The sequence below is a fragment of the Heloderma suspectum genome, chromosome 5, assembly GCF_057233095.1.
Source record: "Heloderma suspectum isolate Gila_16-S chromosome 5, 16-S_ref, whole genome shotgun sequence".
NCBI classification, from domain to species: Eukaryota; Metazoa; Chordata; class Lepidosauria; order Squamata; family Helodermatidae; genus Heloderma; species Heloderma suspectum.
The window spans coordinates 95,221,164-95,238,952 of record NC_139462.1 but is presented as its reverse complement, the minus strand read 5'-3'; the positions used below and the strand labels follow the sequence as shown (position 1 = coordinate 95,238,952).

Below are 17,789 nucleotides of genomic sequence, written 5' to 3'. Positions count from 1 at the left end.
TTGTGTTTGCTTGGTACTAATAAAGGCATGTCAGAGGCCTACTGAAAGCTGCCCATTATTTGACCTACTTGGTTACTCATATCTGCCCACTGTATTAAGCTATGCAGGTCTCTAGAATTACAAAACAGCATATAGGACACTGTGTCGGTTCGTGCCTGACTCCTTGCCCGTTCTTCTGGAATCAAACTCACTACAATTGCCTATTCCACTTCTGGGCTTCCCTTGACAGCTGTAATATACAAGGAAATTGACAAGGTGAGACAGTGAGACATAGTAGACAGTAGGGCTAGCAGGGACCCCCGTCCAAGGGGGCCCAATCTGGCTCAGGCAGATTCGGGGGGGCCCCAACCCACCCCAGCCCTGAACCAGGGTTCGAATGGCGAACCCTGCTTCGGGTCCACCTACCATGTCCCCGCACAACCCCCCAGTTCTTTACCTGGGCCACCTCCTCCTCTGCTACCACCGCAGCCGTCACCTTCTCCGTCACTGTGCCACCACTGCCATTTTCACCACCACCCACAGTAGTGACGGTGGTGGGCAGCAGCAAAGACAGCGGTGGCAGCGGGGGGGCAGCGGAGAAGGCGGCTTAGGTAAGGACCTGGAGGCACTGGGGGGGGGCTGGGCCGGGGGCTGAAGCTCTGAAGCACACCGAGTGCTTTGGTGAGCCCCTGACCCATTCTGGGTAACTTCATGCCCGCTTTGCCTCGGAAGGGGCACAAAGTGACCTGAAGCGGCCTGCTTCGACTCGGGGTTTGGGCCTCGGGGCAAAGCAGTGCACAGCCCTAGTAGACAGATGAATCTGCAAGCAGGGGGAAAATAACTTTGAGAAATTACAATCCCATCTGTGTACTTCCAAAGCACCAAACCTCCCCCGCCCTGCAAACCATGGCAAATGAAGTAAGTGCTCCAAAAAGGGGTTTTGATTGGAGTTGAGAGGGGGCCGTAGGGATGAGGATACAAGATAGGTTGCCATGGAAAGGACACTGGAATATATCCAGGGAGCAGGCTGGAGGACTCAGTGGGAGAAAAAAGCCATGCCAAGCTGCCATGTGCCCGCTCGTCTGTTGGGTGTATGTTGTTTAGTGAGCAAGCAACCCACCACAGCTTATTCACAGAGTGGCTCAGCATGACATGCAAACTCCAACTTTGATCCATTTGTTCTTTGTGAGTGCAAGACCTCTGAAGCTCTCCTTCTTGAAGGGAACACTTCTATGCAAGTGAGCAGGGCTGCAATGTGAAACACATGTATTAGGGGGAAGCCCCCTTGAAGACAGTTGGACTAACTTCTGAGAAAACATGCATAGAATTGCATTGCATGGAAATTTATTATTGAAGGACCTCCCGTGTTCACTGGAGCGCGTACACAGCTTTGGCTTGGAGCAGAAAATATTTATATTCTGAGTGTGGATAATACAGCAAATGGGTTCAATTGCATTTTGGCAGACTTATTTATTTATTTTTAACCAGCAATGGTTAGGACTGCAAAAATGTCAACTACTTCCTTCATGCATTTTTCCTGCTTTAGCTGCAGCTGTCTCTGCGCAAGCCCTGCTCGTGCTTCTTTAATTATTTATGGAGGCATTTCTAAGTGAAGATGTCATCATATCCACAACATCCTTCTTGGGGTTTTCTTCTAAATCCGTTTTTAGAGCATCAACCTCTGCCAGCTTCCATTCAAGTTCTGAAACAACAAGGGCTGTTTAGACAAGCTGAAATAACAATATCTTCAACAATAAAATGACTATATCCCACTACTATTTATTACATATATATTTCATCTTTCTTTTTTGATGGAACTCAATGTAGTGTGCATAGGGTTTCCAGGTTAGAGCTAAATGGTTAGATAAAATATTTGAGGTGGGCGCTATTACATTGCACTGAGTTACTCACTCTTATTAAGTATTCTAGAAATCAGCCCTGCAAATAATTATATAGATGTTATTATCCCAAAATAATTTTTATTAATCCCAACTACCAACACATACCAGCAGAAATTACTTGTGCCACGCCAAGAACCTGAAAACAAAAAAATTTACCATCCATCTACTTGGTTACCTGTAAGCAATTCTTACTTATCTCAGACAAGTTGGTGTGACTCTTTATAAGCCGGCCAGAAATAATTTGAAGTAGAACTGTTATTCTAACTAGGGTAGCCATATGCCCCTTTATCGTAGAATCATAAAATAGTAGGGTTGGAAGGAGCCTATAAGACCATGGTCCAAACCCCTGCTCAATGCAGGAATCCAAGTCACAGATGGCTGTCCAGCCTCACCTTGAACGCCACCAGTATGGGAGAGCCCACCATCTCCCTAGGTAATTGGTTCCACTGTCGTATTGCTCTAACTATCAGGAAATTTTCCCTGATGTTCAACCAGAATCTGGCTTCCTCTAACTTGAGCCCATTATTCCGTGTCCCGCACTCTGGGATGATCAAGAAGAGATCCTGGCCTTCCTCTCTGTGGCAACCTTTCAAGTACTTGAAGAGCCCTATCATATCTCCCCTCAGTCTTCTCAAGGCTGAACATGTCCAGTTCTTTCAGCCTCTCCTCATAGGGCTTTGTTTCCAGTGCCTTCAAATAGGGGGACTGTCCTCTGTAAAAGAGGACACATGGCCACCCTTCTTGTTCACTAGAAAACACTACATTAAAAGCATGTTCATTCTTCACTGGTTCTCTTACAAATTACCATTACATTTTGCTGTGAAATCTGTATTACAATGCTCTAAGCAGTTTGATGGCAGCAATGGTAATATTATTGGCTCAGCTACATGCCTGTCACAAAGAGGCTAGATAGTCAGAAGAGTCTCTAGTTGCAGTTGGCTCAGCTGCTCTAATCCAAAGAGCTGTTGGTTGCTGCTGGTGACTGACTAAGCTGCATAGGTCTTAAAGAGGATCAGGGCAGGCAGCGAACATGAGGTTCTGACTTTACCCCAATGAGCAAGAGAGTGTAACCAGAGCTGACTTGAGGGTTCAAGTCAGTTCAATATGACAATATGAAAAAGTTCAATATGTTTGAAAATATATTGTAAAACTTAAGCAAAAACAGTGAATACCTTTTGAACTTGTTAAACAAATGAAAACATGCCACACAGGAAGTCTTAAGGTATGAATGGTTTGTAGAGAAAGTAATTGCAAAAGAACATCACATGCAAGAATAGAATGTGAAACATGCAAAGATTATAGAGAAAATACATTTGTACTTATGAACTACACAGATTACATGTGAAGATTACACTATGCAAAATACACTACTGTTTAACACTTGCCAAGGTCTATTAGAAAACGATATTAGAGAACTGTATTACAGTATCAAATGGAAGAGAGAGAGAGTTTTGTAGGCCTAACTAGCACCAGTTGGAGTTGTTACTTCGCTCCACTTAACTTCCACCAGTCCACTAGTTAAATGCTAGTTATATAGCAGTATAGTTTAAACTTTAGAGAAAAGGAAGGAAGGTGGGGGAATTAAAAGGAAGGTATAGCTACCTATCCCAGGCAGAGATCTGAAGAATAGGCTTTTGTGGACCCAGAGGAAGGCTGAAAGAGACCTCTCTTAGAATAGAGGGTGTAGAACTCAGCAGTGTCCAGATAGGAAAAATTAATCCAGTGAAGAGAATGTTTTAAAATGGAAAAGTCTGAGTATCACCAGTGAGTAAAATAAAATAGGGGAGAAACTGAATCAAGCTGCTCAGGAGTTAGGCTTCTAGTCCCAAAAAGCTAGTTCAGAAATTATGGCCAGCTGCAGCCTTAAAAACTGAAGAAGTTTTTACTTTGGATATAAGAACTGGAACAAGTAGCATTCTACAAAAATGAGAGAAAGGAGGGACTTTGGAAAGGAAGAATTAGAGAGGAAAATGAAGAAAGAATGGGCAGGAAGGAGGAATTCATATGGTCAGGAGCTGCAGTGATGAGAGATACTGAAGTTCACATTGATTTGAATTAACCAGCCAAATCTTTGTCTTCAGGCCTGAGTTGGCTAAAACATCTTGAATATTACCTTCTACTGTAAGCTGTGATCCTCCACATTCTGTCATTCCGATGAACTTGCCTTTTATCTCTCCATTTTTATACACACACAATGTAGGTAAGAGTCTGTCATGGTAATTTTCAATACAACTGTTGGCGATGGCTTTCACAAACTTAGTTTCAGGAAACTTTGTGGCCAGTAGGCTGAGGTGTCTATTAATCAATAAACACATTGGAATGCTAAAGAAAAACAAACCCAAAAGAGAAAATGTGTTTCATCATTACACTTTGACACAAATGGGAAAATACTAGAATATTAAAAATACTCCACCAGATATTCCCCATAAATACTCCTGTATATTGACACCTCAGAAATATGTTACTTTGGGTTCAACCTGACTGCTGAGTTTCACCCCAGTTGTCACCTTGATAGGTTCAGCGTATTCATACAAGGCTCTGCATTCATCAGTGACTTCACTGGCCCACAAGGCTGGGATTCCCTCCTACAGCGACACCACTGACATGAGATGGTCCCATGTCAATCCATGCAGGTAAGACGCTCCTGACCAAAACCCAGGGCTGCTGATAGGGCTGCTGGAGAAATCCACTACAGATTCAATTGAGTTTGAATTTCTGTGAATCTCATCTGGTTTTTCCAAGTCGCACACATTCTGGGGACTTGCGGACTGGTTTTTCACTGTGCAGGGCAATTTGTGCTAATGCAAATTAGCACAAGTAGAACAAAGTTCTGATGGGGAAAAAAACTGATTCTGTCAATGAGCGAACAACTGAATGAAAGATGCCGGACAATCCGTGGAACACAGATGGAATGGTGTTAACAAGATCCATTGCAGCTAATGATTCATAGAATCATAGGGTTGGAAGGAAGCCTGATTCCCAGGCGGTCTCCCATCCAAGTACTAACCAGGGCTGACCCTGCTTAGCTTCCGAGATCAGACAAGATCAGGCACATCTGTGCTTTATCCCTACCTGCTGATAGGATCTTCTGGGCCCAGTACGCTCTTTGTATTCAGGCCCCGTTACAGGAAGTATCCCTGGCTCTGTGGAGCTCTAGCTCCCTGCAGTAGTTTCAGCTGTACCTTGCTGTCCGCAGCCCTGCCTAAAGCTGCTGATTTATGATGCGCCTGTGGCCGCTTGCTAATAAAAAATGACTTGATTCACAGCTGTTTTTGCTTGCTACTTTCTGCCGGAAGAAGGCTTCAAAGCCCCCTGTGCTTGATCAGCATTGGGTGAACAGCTGCTCTGCCTCTCAGCATGTGACATAGAGCCATGGGGAACCTTTAATCTTGGCAGTAAGACTCCAGTGCTTAACCAGAGAAATGTTCTGCCTTCCAGGAAGTCCTTCTGCCAGACTGCTTTGTTTTCATAAGGAATGTTTAAGGGCGCAGTCCTACTGATTGTGCCCTCCTTGATCAGACACCTCTGAACTTGGAGGCTTTCAATCATCTTATGCAGGGCAGGAGGAGCAACGGAGGTGCTCCTTGCCTCCCGCCCTCCTGCCCTGCATTTTTTTTGCTAGATGGGCTTTTTTGCCCAACTAGGTGGGGCACTTCGGAGGGGGAGGGAAGGAGGCTGGAGAGGCCTCAGGATAGCTCGTATCCTGGCCTTTCTGCTCTCCGCCCCTCTCTGCCCATGGGAATGCCCCCTTTTCCCCCTCTCCGAGGTTGTTTTCCTGACCTCAGAGAGCAGGTGGCAAGGTTCTTTCTGTGCCAGCTGCAAGGGGGCAGGGGAGATGGATCTCCAACTCCCCCTTCTGAGCTCAGGGTGCTGTCTAGGGGCCATAGGATTGCTCCTTACATCAATTTTTCCACTTCATTTATAGTCTGAACATAGATACACTGGGGAGATGCGTACTTGATCTGAATGGAGCTCTCATCTGCTTTTGGCAACATTCACAGCTAGCACACTCCAAGACTAAAAAGCTGACCTTATTCTTAATGCCCTGTAACACAGCTATAGCCTGCCGAAGGTCGCATTTGCAGCTGGATCCAGCCAGCGTAAGCCTCAGGCAAACACCCCCTCCACACTTTGCATAGAACTTGGAATGTGAACCAGGGTTTATATCAGGAGTGTGGAATCCCAGGCCTGCAGGCTAAATCTGGCCCCAACTAGGGTCCCACTCTGGCTCTCTGGGAATCCCCAGGGGGCCATGGCTCCTTCCCTAGGCCCCCCCCACTCCACCCCCTTTTTGCCAATTGTTTGGTGGTTTCCTGGCTGCTGCTGTTTTTTCCTATTCTAAAAGGTTGTAATGCCTCTCCATGTAAGTCTTACTTGCCTAACAGCTTATGTGAAGAGCCCTGGTTCATGTATAAAGTTCTGTGCATAGTGGGGGAAAGTGGACAAGCTGGATGCATGCTTCTGTGCCCTGTTATGTCCAGCCTACTTACCAGGCCATGTGTGAACCAGCCCATAGTGTGACTCCTTTAACTCATTGCATACCTGCTGTGTATCTAAGATAAACTCTGACTTACCAATTAAGGGAAATGTGCCTTTGGACTCTTGACAGCATGATAGCACATTGTAATTACCAATAACATATGAACTTGCAATGTACATAGAGGATATTCACAGGCTCTTTTACACTGAACTTTTATCCTGCAATTGAGATCGCTCCTTCACAGAAGTTTGCAGGCTCTTTACCTGACGCCATGATCATTCAAGGCATCTCCTGCACTAAATGCCCTTTGTTCTGTTTTTAAGTAGATTGCAGATAATGAGCTATCAAATTACCCCGTTGTGTTCTGCTTCAGTTTTCTCTAAAAAGAGTAAAAGCGGCAAGAAGAGGAGGGAGATCAATGAAAGGTAATGGAAGACTCAGATACAGGGAGGAGGGAGGAGGGAGGAGGGAGGAGGGGGTGGGGGAAAGGAAGCACGTGAAAAAGGGAGTAGTTGTGATCCTGCATTTAAAACGGAAGCAGAAAGCCCCATTTTAAATGCAGGATTTTAGGCTGGTGTAGAGATGCCTCATGTGTACTCCTGAACCACAGATATCTCTGTTACTGGAGGGAGTAGATACTGGTGGTGACAGAGAGTTTTACTTCAAGATAAACCAATTTGAAGTTATTATAAACAGATGAGTATTAAGGCAATGACTCAGAGTAGGCTTTCCTAATGTAGTACACTCCAGGTGTTTTGAACTACAAGTCCCATCAGCCCCAGGCAACATGGCAAGTGATGAGAGCTGTAGTCCAAAATATTGGGGAGTGGGGGATCAGGTTGAGAAAGCTGCCTCAGAGTAACTTAAAACAATAACAACAACACGTCAGCATATTGTTTTTATTCTTTCTAAATTTTAAAACACACTCCCCTCTTCCAAATCCTCATTATTACCTTGAGCGGTATAGATGGATGACAACTGACACATCTTCTTGTGCATTTGTAACTTCTTTCACATACTGCTCACCAGAAATTTCTCTGAGTTCTCCATATCTTTGTCTCTTTTGTAGGGATTTAAATTCTTCTAGACGTTGTTTCCTATTTAAAAAATCCAACACCTTGAAGTACCCTTTCATTATCATAATATTTAGGGAGCAACCCTATGGCCGCTATACAGCAGCTAGCCAGCTATAGGATATGTTGTTTTCCAGAAACCAACCTCGGGGCCTGCGTTCCGACATCGGTTTCCAGAGAACTGACCTCCTCCCACTTCTGCGCTGCCTTGGAGGCAGCACAGAACAGTCCCATCCTCCGCGCTTGTAAGAGGAGTGCAGAGAGGCCAAAAAGTGGTGTGGCTGGGGGAGTTCTGGGGCGGGGAGGGCAGAAATGCCAGTACGACACATGTGTTGTACTGGACACATCCTATGTGTCGTACAGCAACCTCCTTCCCCGCTCTGTTCTCCTGCGGCTAGACAGCCATAATCAGCTGTCTAGCCGAAAAAGCAGGGCAGGGGAAGCGCAGAGGGAACGATCCCCTCTGTGCTTCTCCTGCCCTGCTTTGGAAAGGCGGCCGCCTCCGAGTTCGGAGAGAGCTGCCTATCTGGATAGGATTGCTCCCTTAATAAATTTAGGGGAGAGCGTCTGACAATGGCTGGATGGGCTCTGTCACTCCCTTTCTTCATAGGTTTGAAGAGAAAAGTGTTGTTAGATATGGGGAAAATGAATCAGTTCCATGCATTTGGGCAATCCTTTCATGGATGTATGAAATGTGTATTAGGAGATCATTTATTTGAAAGTTCCTCCATATCAGAATCTCCAGGTTTTTGCCACTAATAATTACATTTCTACTATTTCAAACATAAAAAAAAGATAATTCTATTTATATATTTTAAATCTAAGATGCTAGCCTGGTTCTAGGGATGTATGAACCCCCCACTGTCTAGTTTGGGGGAGGAGTTCACTGCTGGGCAACTTGGGCTGCTTGGGGCCCCACAGAGTCCTCTGGAGCCCTGCTGTGTCCGCCAGAGTTGGTGGAACAGCTCTCTGGCTTCCTATAAAATGTGATATGCTAATGGTGGCTGCCATTAGCCTATCACTGTCATGCCTCCCTTGGCCTCCTCTGAGGATGAAGGGGAATGGCAGGCTCCAGACCCAGGGGAAGGGGCTAGCACAGAAGAAGACTGAGCCCCCTCACATCCTGTGGATGTTCCATGCCCAGCTGCAGCCTCCCCAGAGGAGTCAGAGGGCAAAGATCTACAGACCCCAGCAGGGCAAAGGTGGCTGCATGTAAAAGAACAGCGTAGGTGAGTCTCCGTCCATTTTAGAAAAGAAAAAGAAGACAGAAAGCTCCCAGAATCCAGAGGATTGACATGGCCTCGGGTTTGACTGAATTGGTAAAGTTCCCCACTCTAGCATCCTTTCTCAGCCTTGGACAGGTTTACAACCCTATTATCAGCCAGTGATTTATTGCTGCCAGCTGCAGTCAGCTGTTGAGGACTGACAGCTGCGGGAACATTACAGCTGTAAATGGCATATTGTATACCATATGCAACCATAAAGCACTTACTTTTACCTAAATTGCAGCGGTTTATGACAGTATTTAGGTAAAACTCAGTGCTTTACGGCTGCAAATGGCGTACAATTTGCCATTTATGGCTGTGACTTTTCTGCGATAAACTAATGGCAGCTGCCTTTAGTGTGTCACATTTGTTAGGAAGCTGGAGAACCACCCTGAGGGAACTCCTCCAGACCTGGAGGTAAGTGCAGCCAGTCCACCGTGGACTCCGGAGGTTGGATTGTTTGAAATCCGGCTTCATTTGAGTCTATGGAGGATTTCTCCAGCATGCCTACCTGGCTCCCATGTAAAAAAAACCTACCAGAGTATGGGTTAAGTGTACATGTGAACCCAGTACTATGGTTAACCATGAACAACCCAGAGTTCACAACCTAACAATAAACCCTGGGTTCTCTTCCTGAGTTGTTTGTGGCTAACAATCCATGGTTAAAGCACAGTGCAGGGTTTGCACGTAATGACAACCCACGATTCAACGACAACCCATACTCAACCTGTTCTCTGGGTTATTAAATGTGAACCAGGTCTTTGGCTGCAATCCTTTACCCAGTTTCCTGGGAGTAAGTCCCACTGAACTCAGTGGCACTTACTTCTGAGTAGACATGTATAGGATTGTGCTCTAAGTTCTTTTTGCTGCAGCCTGAGGTATGCTTTGTGGGATGTATTTGGTGCTGTATTTTCCACATGACTGTGGTGCTTTAGATATGCAAGTACTGTTTGCTAAATTAGTTCATATGAAATATTTGTATATCCTATGTCATTATGTGCATATATGTAATGTAATTGCCTGCATCTTGATAATGTGTGTACTGTGTAAAGTTGAAATATAACAAAGACATCTTGTTTTTCATCAGAAATATTAATTGTGTGGAATGTAAACAAATTAAAATAATTTATGTATTTATTTATGCATTCATTCATTCATTCATTCATTCATAACATTTACAGTATATACTGCTCCACATCTAGGCCAATTCCAAATTTATCAGCTTGGGTGGCAATCCTGTACAGACTTATCTGACAATAAGGCCAACTGAACTCAGTGGGGGGTTACTCCTGACTATGCATGCATAGGATTGTGCTGTAAAACTCATAAATCAATAAAGATTTATTTAATGGAGTGACTGTCCTAATAAATAAAGTTTTCCAATGCCGTGTCACTGTGGGCATCATATGTTTAGAAAATGCAAGAAATGTGTGGCCCAAGCTAGAAAATTGCCAAGTACATACCACAATGTACAAAAAAATAATTTGAAGAATATCACATTTGAGCAATTGGTATAAGTACACTGTTGAGGAACAAAACTAAAAGAGCAAAAACATTTTTTAATATGAAAGCACTAGGTGGCAGTACTCACCTATGGAAATCCTTTGAATTGGTATTGGAATGGAAATTGTTTTCATCTATTAAATTGACTTAAAATGGTCAAATGACCCAGTAGTGTTTAGCTTATTAATGGGGAAAATCAAAGGTGAATGAAGAGCGCTTGTTTGCTGTATTTACTCTTCCAGGTTAGGATCTTTGTCGTTCTTATAGAATATTGGCTTTGAACACGCTCACTAGAAATGTGGCATACCTATACATTTCAACAGCTTTCATATCTTCCTCATTAAATACATCTTCAGCTTCTTTGAGTTGTTTCAGATTCATTCTTTCATATGGCTTCACTAAAAAAAAAGTTTCCATTAAAGAATTAAACGTTAGAAACAAAGATAATTTGTGTAAAACTGTCATGCCTAGGCCGGGTTTAACCCATGACACATCCTGCTCAGACAAGGATCCAGCTGGCATGGAGTCTGATGACCCTATGGGGCAGACAGGATCCCCGGATTCCAGTGATAGCCCAGACACCCACAGCATCCCAGGAGAGGCCTCACCAGACTTGTTTGTAGAAGAAGTCCAGGAAGGACCCGTGGAAGGGTTCCCCATTGTACCTGTGGTGGATGCCTCACCTGTAGAGCTAGAGGGGCAGTTAAACTACCTCCAGGAGGAGGGCAGCCTTGAAGGCTGGAGTAACCAGTTGCAGCTGGGCCTGGGCAGGGTCTGGGTGAGCAAGCTCTCAGTCAAGGTGTGCTGGTTGCTGGAACCACACAGGTCTTCAGCTCAGCCCAGCTTCTTGACCTTGTTTGCCACACTGACTAACCTCCTTTGCTGATACCTGAAACCCTTCCAGACCTTGTTTCTGGAATTACACCTGCCCTTGGATGTCTTCCCTGTGCTTGACTCCAGCTTCTTCCTAAGTTCCTGCTCTTCTGGGGCTCCTTCACATGGGGCTTTTATCCTGCCATGGAAATTGCTTACTCACAGAAGTTTGTGGGTCCTGTACATGATGCAGCCCTCCTCCAGGGAACCTCCCGCTCTTTGTGAGCTCTATTGCATTGTTTTCCATGATGACAAAAGTCTGGCATTTTCCCTCCTCCCACCATGGATTCGATATAAATGAGGGTATACTGTTTAAAGTTGCTTTTATTGCAAATAAAACAACACCGCCACCTAGTAGCTTTGTAATGAAACACATAGAAGTTTTTTGTTTTTTTTTAAGCCACATGGAAAGGACCCGATCTAATCCCACAAAGATTCTGGAAGCAGAAGCCCTGGTAAATTGCAGAATTTTTAGCCCTGTGTGATGAAGCCCCTGGACTGCCCTGACACCTGGCCAGTACTGCTATACTCCTGCCATGACTCGCCTTGACTTCTGGTCGGGGGCGAAGACAGGACTCAGTCTAGGCAGGACAATAGCCAGTGAACAGAAGGAAATGCCTCAAGTGTATGTTTATGAGAAGGCAGTGACCCATGACAACTCCCCATGAGAGTCACAAGGAAAACTTGGCAATCTGTGCCAAGGCAGTGACTAACAACTGGGAGCTATGAGCCAGAAAAGCCCCAGTTCAAATCTCAGCCAAGAACTTAGGAGGAGGCCTTATCAGGCCAAGGCCTGTTCTCTCTTGGGGTGCTTCCAGGTGAGTCTTTTATTGTGCAGTGGCCCTGCTGCCTCCTTCACAGAATTTTACGGGGGTGGGGGGAGTGTTCAGGCATTAGCTACACAGGAAGCTGCCTTATATTGAGTCAGGCCATTGGTCCACCTCACTCAGTATTGTCAACACTGACTGGCAGCAGCTCTCCAGGGTGTCAGGCAGGAATTTTCCCAGCCCTACGTGGAGAAGCTGGGGATTACACCGGGGACCTTCTACGTGCAAATCATGCAGAGGGCATTACCACTTAGCCACGGCCCCACCTCCATTGTCATCTTCCATTTGTAACCCTCCCATGTTTTCAACCACTTCTTCCATATTTCTTACTACCAGAGAAAACCCACTGAGGGAAAGACAGAACAGCTGTACAATGTCTTTTGACTGGTAGCACTAGGAGTCCTCCATCCAGAAGCACCCTCTGCCCGCCTTCCCATGCACTAGGAGTCCTCCATCCAGAAGCACCCTCTGCCCGCCTTCCCATGCACAAGTGATTGTTACTGAGTGGGGCAACGAATGCAACATGGTTTCCACACTCAAGATAACCAGCACAGCATCATGGTTAGAGTGCCTGACTAGAAGCAGGGGGATTCAGGTTCAAATGTCCATAGCTACAAACTTCCTGGTCAGCCCTGGGCCAATCACATTCTCTCAGCCTAACCTCCTTCACAGGATTGTTGTGAGGCTCAAATGATGGGAGAGACCTTTGTTTGCCAGTCAGCTTGGAGGAAGGGTGGAATAGAAACGTAGCAAATAAATACGTAAATAAAAAGCACTGTTTCTTATTTATAATTAATTTTAAAACAATTGTGATGAACGTTAGCTGGCGGAGTTTAAAGCACTGGAAAAGGATGCTTCTGTGTGCCTGTAGACAAAAACACTCAACCATGTGCCTGTAATCTCCAAAGCCCACAGTAAGGTCTAGGTTATTTATTATGTTTTGCACATGGATTTGTTTGTAAGTCATCTTGACGGCACGTGCTGAAAGGCAGGATATAAAAAATGTAAGCAAAACAAATAAAATTGGAATAAAAAATCCACTTCCCAAGGAGTGTCTGAAAATAAAGCCTAAATGGAAACCCCTGTGCTTACAGAATACCCCTTCATGGTAATTAAGTGCAGTAAACCCTTGTCAGAAGTTATTTCCAGATGTATATTAATGATAGCAGTGTTACAGCAGATCTACTGATTCAGAAAAAGCACAGGCTCCCAGCTTTATGTGATGGAGCGAGAGATCCTATTGGACGCTAATCACTGTCTAGAGGACCATAAGGTAAAGGTAAAGGTGTCCCCAGCCAGTTGTGTCCGACTCTAGGGTGTGGTGCTCATCTCCATTTCTAAGCCAAAGAGCCAGCACTGTCCGAAGACGCTTCCGTGGTCATGTGGCCGGCATGACTGAACACCGAGGTGCACGGAACGCTGTTACCTTTCCCGCCGAAGTGGTACCTATTTATCTACTTGCAATTTCTTGCTTTCGAACTGCTAGGTTGGCAGGAGGGCCATAGGATATGCTTAATTCCAGAACTGACCTCAGAGCCTGAGCTCTGAGGTTGTTTCCCGGAAAACCGACTGTCTCTCTAATCCACACTGTGTCAGAGGCAGTGTGGAGAAGCCCCATCCTCTGCTCTCAGAAGAGGAGCACGGCGCGACTGAAAAGGGGTGGGGCCGGGGGGCATTCTGGGGCAGGGAGAGCGGAGCTGCGCATACGGCACATCCAATGTGTCGTACAGCAGCTTCCTCTCCTGGTCGCCCCCCCCCCAGACAGCCAAAAACAGCTGTCTAGCAAAAAATAGCAAGGCAGAAGAGGCGCGGAGGGAACAATCCCCCACCCCCATGCCTCCCCTGCCTTGGTTTCGATAGGCGGTCACCTCCGAGGTCAGAGGCAGCTGCCTATCTAGTTAGGATTGCGCCCTGAATTCCTTTAAAATGTAGTGTCGGGATCTCTTGTTTGAACGTTTCCCCATGCTAAAAACTCCCTGCTTGTAGAAAACTAAAACTTCAGAGAAAATACAAGGTTAGGATAGAACCTTCCTATGTAGTATAATAGCTCTCCATGGGCATTGTTTAATGTGTGGGTGAAATGAAACAGTTGATTCCCCCATCTACACTTTCAAGTAGTACAGTCCCAGAAGGGTGACACTGACCTAATTGGGATGATCAGACAACCCCTTGTTAACAAACCATGCGCTGTCTGTAAGTGCAGAAGAGCAAGTGAGCATGCTGGCTCCTGCTCACTTGCCTGCTTCCACTGTGCTAGAAAAACCAGGAAAACCCCATTCCTGGATTGTTCACCATGACATCCGAACCTGGAGCTCTGTGTTGTTGAGGAAAAACAACCCAGAGTTTGAACCCATGGTTCAACCCAATGGAGCAATGTAAATAGTGGGGTCCCACAGGGATCTGTATTAGGACCAATGCTTTTCAACTTGTTCATAAATGATCTGGAATTAGGACTGAGCAGCAAAGTGGCCAAGTTTGCCGATGACACCAAATTATTTAGGGTGGTTAAAACAAAAAGGGATTGTGAGGAGCTCCAAAAGGATCTCTCCAAACTGGGAGAATGGGCACCAAAATGGCAAATGTGGTTTAATGTAAGCAAGAGTAAAGTGTGATGCACATTGGGGCAAAAAAATCCCAACTTCAAGGCTCTCTTCACACCTGGCACTTTATCCCACTACAAACAGGTCCTTTTGATTCCAGATCCTTTCTGGGATTTATACTGGCCCTGTATACAGGCATCGCTCATAGCGCGTCCCTCTGCTCTATGCCTTTTCATGGCTGGGCCAAGCTGCACGGAACAATCAGGACAGAAGGGGACTGCTGGCCCCCTCCCCTCCCCTCCCCTCATCATTGGTTCCTGTAACATGATTGATGGTTCCGCCCCATCTCTCCACTCCTCCATAGCAGGAGGGAAGTCACAAGCCCTTCTAGTGATCTGGATAGTGGGCTATGGGAGCAGGTCCCCTCCTTCCTCTGACTTTGTGGCAAGGGTGAGAGAGTCAATATTGCTTGCACTACTGAGTTTGAAGAGTATACCGATTTCTGGGTTCCCAACTACAGAAATAAGAAATCCACCAACAGACTTGTATACAGTCAATGCACCAAGCCATCCCTAGCAGCCCGCCCCGCCCCCAGGCAACCACTTCACAGAGGACACCTTCTTCATTAGACCCAGCTTGCTTCCCCCTGCCCTGCGCTGTTGTTGCCCTTCCCCCTTATTCTGGCTTCCCAATGAACCTGCAAGGTGGGTTAGGAAAAGAGATAGTGTTGGCTAAGTGGGAGGAAGTACTATGGAAAACCACCTCAGCATTACTGCCTTATCTAAAGCAACTCCACACACAAAAAAGAAACCATTAAAAATGACCATTCCAAGCTCTGCATGATGAATTTATTCAGGGGAGGAGAAAAGGCACTTTTAATACCCATTGAAATCCTAACTGTCAAGCCTTTCTCCTGCATGGCTGAGAAGGGAGACTCCTCCATCTACCCTGAGAGGAAAAAAGCCTATCAAAGGGGTGAGCAAAAGGAGGAAGAAGCAGTCAGTGAAGTGGAGAGGGAGGTTCAAAGTAAATGCATTGAAGGGGATGGGAGATCTTAAGTCTAAGTAGACTTACAGTGCACTCCTATGCATGCCTACTCAGAAGCAAGCCACAGAGATTTCACTAGCACTTACTCCCAGGAAAGGAAAGCCTTACAAGTAATGAGTTTACTCAAAAGTAAGCATTGCTGTGTTCAGGGGGATCTCGGAGACGCATTTGGGATGGTTAACCACTTTATTTTATTTATTTATTAATTTTATTTATTTATTATATTTATTTATATCCCGCCTTTTTCCCAATACTGGGACTCAAGGCGGCCTTACAACATTAAAACTTCTACAACTAAAACCTATGAATAGAAATATAAATACAACTGTACAAAAGTTAAAAATATAATTAAATCATCAATATTAAAATTGTAAAAACATTAAAACATTAAAAGACAACCACAACAACAAACATAATATCCATACATCACATTTTCACAGGTCCTGACTAGTTATACCCAAAGGCTTGCTGGAACAAAAAAGTTTTTGCATGCCTACGCAAACATATCAAGGAGGGTGCCACTCTCGCCTCCCTAGGAAGGGAGTTCCAGAGCCTTGGGGCAGCCACTGAGAAGGCCCTCTCCCGCGTTCCCACCAGGCATGCCTGTGATGATGGCGGGATGGCGAGAAGGGCTTCCCCTGAAGGTCTCAGGGCACAAGTAGGCTCATAAGGGAGAATATGGTCTTTCAGATAACCTGGACCCGAGCCGTATAGGGCTATAAAACACTTCACAGTTCAAGTGTCTGTATTGGAATGGGAGAGAGGCAGAAACCTTCACTGGAACCATGGTCAGTGACCTGCCCCCCCTGCCATCAATTTGTTGTCAAGACAATGTTATTCAACACCACCCAGCAGCACCACCTAGCTCATGCCCACATAAAGCGGGGAAAAGCACTAAAGGGAAAATATACAGGGGGAAAATGGCAATTTCAATCACAAGCACAGAAAATGCCACGTTTCCCCCGTTCTCAGATAAAACGGGAAGAGGGAGGGGAAGTTGTGAGATAGCAGCAGGAGAGCAGCGGTGTCATTTAAAGCTCCCATGAAAACCAGTGATTAAAGAAGAATGATCCTGCTAAAAAAACAAGGTGTGAAGAGAGCCCAAGTATAACCTGATGGGATCTGAGCTAGCAATGACCAACCAAGAAAGAAATCTTGGGGTTGTGGTAGACAGCTTGATGAAAATGTTAATCGCATGTGCAGCCACTGTAAAAAAGGAAAACTTCATGTTAGGCATAATTAGGAAGGGAATTGAGAACAAAACTGCCAATACCATACTGCCTTTATACAAATCTATCATGCGACCACACTTGGAATGCTGTGTACAGTTCTGGTTACCACATCTAAAAAAAGATATTGTGGAGCTGGAAAAAGTGCAGAAAAGGGCAACTACAATGATCAAGGGGCTGAAGCAACACCTCTATGAGGGAAGGTTACAACAGCTGGGATTGTTTTGCTTGGAAAAAAGGAGGGTAAGGGGAGACATGATAGAGGTGTACAAAATTATGCATGGTGTGGAGAATGTGGACAGGGAGACATTTTTTCTCCTTCTCTTATAGTACTAGAGACCCCATAATACTGGGGTCATCCCATGAAGCTGATTGGTGGGAGATTCAGGACAGATAAAAGAAAGTATTTCTTCACACAGTGCATAGCATAGTTAAACTATGGAATTTGCTACCACAAGATGTAGTGATGGCCACCAATTTGGATGGCTTTAAAAGGGGGTCAAAAAAATTCTTGGAGGAGAAGGCTACTAATGGCTACTAGTCCTGATGGCTCTGTGCTACCTCCAGTATCAGAGGCAGTATGCCTATGTACTCCAGTTGATGGGGAACATGGGTGGGAGGATGCTGTTGCTCTTGTGGCCTGCTTGTGGGTTCCCGGTTGACAGCTGGTTGGTCACTGTGTGAACAGAATGCTGGACTAGATGAACCCTTGGTCTGATCCAGCATAGCTCTTCATATGTTCTTATGTTTGTTGTTGTGTTAAAACCCCTAGTTGTTTTTCCCTCAACAGCCCAGAGTTCCAGGTTCCGATAGCATGGTGAACAACCCAGGAACATGGCAAAGCAGAAGCAGCCAAGCAGGTGTGAGCCAGCACGCTTACTCACTCCCAACTACTTGCAAACAACCCATGGTTAACAAATGGTGGTTTGTTTAATCATCCAACCTGGTCACTGTCTGCCTTTTCTGAATGTGCAGATCAACCCTTAGATTCTATTGAAAACCTATCAGGCAGGGCTAACATCACTACCATCTTGTACCACAGTGCTTAGTATGCTGCTGAAATAAAATGATA

General features: G+C 45.3%; 1 protein-coding gene across 1 annotated transcript in view; it reads right to left on the bottom strand.

Moving 5' to 3' along the window:
• Positions 1 to 1,308: 1,308 nt before the first annotated feature.
• The window catches only part of PDCL2 (phosducin like 2), a 31,389-nt gene continuing 14,908 nt past the window's right edge, over positions 1,309 to 17,789 (bottom strand). The window contains exons 3-6 of the mRNA XM_084860312.1: positions 10,509 to 10,599; positions 7,314 to 7,457; positions 3,994 to 4,202; positions 1,309 to 1,681 (exon numbers count right to left, since the gene is read on the bottom strand). Of these exons, the coding sequence (XP_084716438.1) occupies positions 1,563 to 1,681; positions 3,994 to 4,202; positions 7,314 to 7,457; positions 10,509 to 10,599 (563 nt within the window). The 3' untranslated portion in view covers positions 1,309 to 1,562. The remainder of the gene's footprint in view (positions 1,682 to 3,993; positions 4,203 to 7,313; positions 7,458 to 10,508; positions 10,600 to 17,789) is intronic.